Genomic DNA, 4050 nt, shown 5'->3' with positions numbered 1-4050 from the left:
GAGTCTGCGGATGGCGCTGCCCCAGCTGGCGAGGCCTCTGTACTAGGAGGTGACCACGTTTAGATTCCGAGACGGAAGTGGAGGCTGAATAGGTCACCGTGGCCTTTTTTAAGTTAACTTCCTTTTATGCCTTGTAGTCATCCTCCTCGGCCTTTTGCTTCTTGGTATCCACATCGTCGTCCTCAGCTGCCCGCTTGCCCTTAGCTGCCTGTGCCTCCCCATCCTCGTCTCCGTTTTCTTCCTCACCATCACCTTCCTCCTCCTCCTCCTCCTCCCCCTGCCCTTCCTCCTCCTCTTCCTCCTTCTCTTCTTCCTCCCCACCTTCCTCCTCCTCGTCTACCTCGTTGTCGGCCTCCAGCTCGCCATTCTCCCCATTAGCGTTCCCGTTCGTGGGCACGTCTCTGCAGTTCTCGTCTCCTCCACAACTTCCTTCTTCTCCTTCAAGTCCTTGGTGGTGATCTCTGAGCTTGTGTCCACGGCCACGTTTGACATGGTGGGGCACGGTGCTGGTTCAGTGCAGCGGGTGAAAAAGAAAGCGAGAGTTCGGGGGCTCTGTCTGGTCTCCTGACAGCTGCCAGGAGACCTGATGGAGGTGCACGGCGGGCGTGGCTGCAGGAAGCAGGGAGCCGGTCGAGAACAACGCGAAGATGGCTTTTCAGGGCAGCCAGTAATAAGTGCATTTAGTACATGATGTTGACCATGTTTATCTACTTTCTCCCAACTCTCCTCTCTCTCCCCCTTCTGATCTCCTGCTTTCTGTCCCTGTTTCCTACCCTGAAAGTTAAGATAAATCAGACACAGATGTTGAGCTATCACATGGTTTCTGTTGAATGAGAAACCTCAAAAACAAAAAAGGCAATAAGGCAGAGTCCTGTAGGAGAGCTTTGAATTGAGTTCTGCTTAGGCATCTCAGAGTCACTCTTATGGCCTAAGACATCTGTAGCTACAGAGAGCTGGATGGCATTTTAATCCTGGAATAGGAGGTAATTAATGTCACTAGTTTTCAGAGACTTGGACACTGGCCTCATTAATCACCCTTGACAGGATGGTCTCATTGTTGTCATGTCCCTACCCAGAAACAGATGGCATTTATGACATATTTTAAAGTGAGAGGTTGAAACAGAGGTCTTGTCCGCCTTGATCATGGCTACCAAAGGACAGGAGCGGTGTCCGCCAGTTGCTCTGGCTGGAACTGCAGCCGCTGGCATCCGTTATGAGCTGGTGACATCCTTGAACCTTGTACAGCCTTTGAGCAGATTTTTTTTTTTTCCAACTGACACCTGATTTCAATGAAGATAATTTAATTCTCTGTGTTTAAGGAAGTGTGTAATGTGATTCCCCATTCCTGATGAAGAACCAGGTAGAGAACTGAAGCGTCTTTTTTTACATTTATGATGATAATTAATGCTTGGAACAAAGTCAAGAATGAGGATGTTTAATCCAAAGCTTTTCCTCTGTGGTTTCAAAACACTTGGCTCTTTCTGAATCTTTTGGCATTGCATTAAGTTGTGCTTTGGATTCTTTCTACATTTCAGATTGGTGAACCTTATCATGCAGTTCTGTGACCCAGTTTTTGCTTACAGGACTCTCAGTTGGCTGCATGAATTGTTTGTATTCAGAGCATTCTTTTGCTTCTCCATATGTAAAGTTGAATGCATAGAAGCTGACAGAAGAAAAGTAGTCACTAAAAACTAGGAAGGATGGAGAACAGGAGGACAGGGGTGTGGGGTGGGGCAGGATGTTTCAATGATGGGTATTGAAATAGTTAGGAGGAATGAGTTCTATTGCCCAGTGACTGTAATCCACAGTTATTTACGGTACTTTGTACAAAATTACAAGAGTTTAAAGGCTGCCAATACAAGATATGATACAGTTTTAAAGAGATGGAAGTGCTAATTAATTTGATTAGCTGTGCTTTAATTTGATCAACATAATTATAAACCTGTGCTGAATTATCTCTTTTTATCTTTAAATATATACTATTAGCATGTCAATAAAATAATTAGATGCAGACAACAGAATTAACTAACCAGTGTTAGTAAGTTCAATAAATCTCCATAAAATGTTACTAAGTAGTCTTGTCTAAATACTCAAATCACAAGATTCATTCAATATCCCTCTTCATTATTTGGTCCCAGAGCTTCTTCATAGCCCTTTTTACTTCCTCATTTCTGAGGGTGTAGATTAAAGGGTTCAGCATAGGTGTTATTAGGGTAAAAATCACAGTCACAGCTTTATCAGCAGGGAAAGAGGTCGCAGGTCTCAGGTAGAGATATGTGCAAGGCACAAAAAATAAGACAACAACTGTGACATGAGAGGTGCAGGTGGACAGGGCTTTGTGGCGCCCTTCAGAACTGTATGTCCTCAGGGAGCACAGGATGATGACATAGGAAGTAACCAGTATAGAAAAAGTGAGCAAACACAGTGACCCACTGTTGGCAGCGATCAGGGGCCCCAGACTGTGAATGTCAGTGCAAGCCAGCTCCAGGACTGGGAATAAATCACATATGAAGTGATCCATGATGTTGGGGCCACAGAAGGGTAACTGGGCTATAAACAAAACCTGTATCCCCCCATGAACAAATCCTAAGAGCACAGCAGCACCCACCAGGAAAGCACACACAGGTCGGCTCATGAGGGTCACATAGTGCAAGGGCTTGCAGATGGCCACGTAGCGGTCATAGGCCATGGCGATGAGCAGGATGATCTCAGCCGCAGCAAAAAAGTGTTCAACAAAGAGCTGAATCATGCAGCCATTGAAGGATATGGTGCTGTTTTCAGAGACCAAGTCAAAGACCATTTTGGGAGCTATGCTTGAGGAGTATAAACCATCTATAATGGCCAGGTAGGAGAGAAAAAAGTACATGGGAGAAGCCAGGGCAGGACTGATGAAGATGGTGAGCGAGATGAGTGCATTACCCGCCATTGTGATCAGATAGATCAGGAAACACACAATGCATAAGAGTTTCTGCAGTTGTGGGTTTTGCGTGAGGCCCAGGAGGATGAATTCTGTTACATTTCTCATCGTTTGCATCAGTCATTGTGGGTGTGGGCATATGAGGCACCTGAAAATGATCACAGTATTATTGTATTATTATAAATATGAAAATGTAAATCTCCTCATCTGCTTGCTAGTATTGCTCTATGCAGTCAATGAAGCACACCTGCTCCTTCAAAAGCTATTGTAGAAGGTTAACTTTCTCTGATTAATTTCAAATGAATAGTGATAATTCCGTATAAGTATCACAATAAAGCAAAGTGCTTTTAGGAATGAATCTTGACATACAATTGATATCAAAACTCACTTTATAGCTCTACACACTGTGAAAGGTGGATTTTTCTCACAGGGATAACTAACAGTATTATTCTAGTAATAACAAGTAAATGTTCTTTTCAGTTGAAGATTTTCCCCATAAAGTATTATACTCTAGATAAATTTTCCTCCTTACCCTTTACAAATGCAATGAAATGGAGCACGACTTCACCCAGAATTTTTTAAGATGAAAATATCTGAGCCAGCTAATATGATAAAATTTCTCATTTTGGAATAAATTTGAGTAACTGAGATGATATACTATTTCATTTTCTCAGTACTTTGAAATATTGAATGTGTAAATAATTTTCTTAAATGACTAGATTTATTCTTTTGAGAGCAAATCTGTGATAGTGGTGCACAAGAACTTGTGATAATTTACTTAATTTCCTCTCTTTTCCTCCTTTGTATCTCAATCCCTGCCAAAAATTTCAAATTTCTTTTTTCAAAAACATTTCTGTACACAAATATCAGCATAAGGATTTCTCACCTTCAGTAGAAATGAGGAAAAATTTCATATCCAGGTCTCTGAGTTATTTTTATATTCATGGCATCTGTAGGTGGTGACCTTGTTATTATTATTAATTGATACAGTTCACAGATTCTAACTTCAAAATGGCAATATGAAATTTAGGAAAAAATAATACATTCAAGCCATTATGAACAGAAGTGTCCAGATTCAGCAAATTTCATGAGACACAAATAGTAACGCTGGTGTTTTATAATGGCTTCAGTCA

At 41.9% G+C, this 4050-nt stretch overlaps 1 protein-coding gene across 1 annotated transcript; it reads right to left on the bottom strand.

The window, feature by feature from the left end:
* Nucleotides 1–2104: 2104 nt before the first annotated feature.
* Nucleotides 2105–3034, bottom strand: LOC101578721 (olfactory receptor 4C45). The gene has a single exon (XM_023710820.1). The coding sequence runs from the start codon at nt 3032–3034 to the stop codon at nt 2105–2107; it is 930 nt and encodes a 309-aa protein (XP_023566588.1).
* Between the last annotated feature and the right edge of the window lie 1016 nt (nt 3035–4050).

Source organism: Octodon degus, unplaced genomic scaffold (assembly GCF_000260255.1).
Source record: "Octodon degus isolate 3935 unplaced genomic scaffold, OctDeg1.0 scaffold00018, whole genome shotgun sequence".
Taxonomy (NCBI): domain Eukaryota; kingdom Metazoa; phylum Chordata; class Mammalia; order Rodentia; family Octodontidae; genus Octodon; species Octodon degus.
This window is presented reverse-complemented; position numbering and strand designations above follow the sequence as displayed.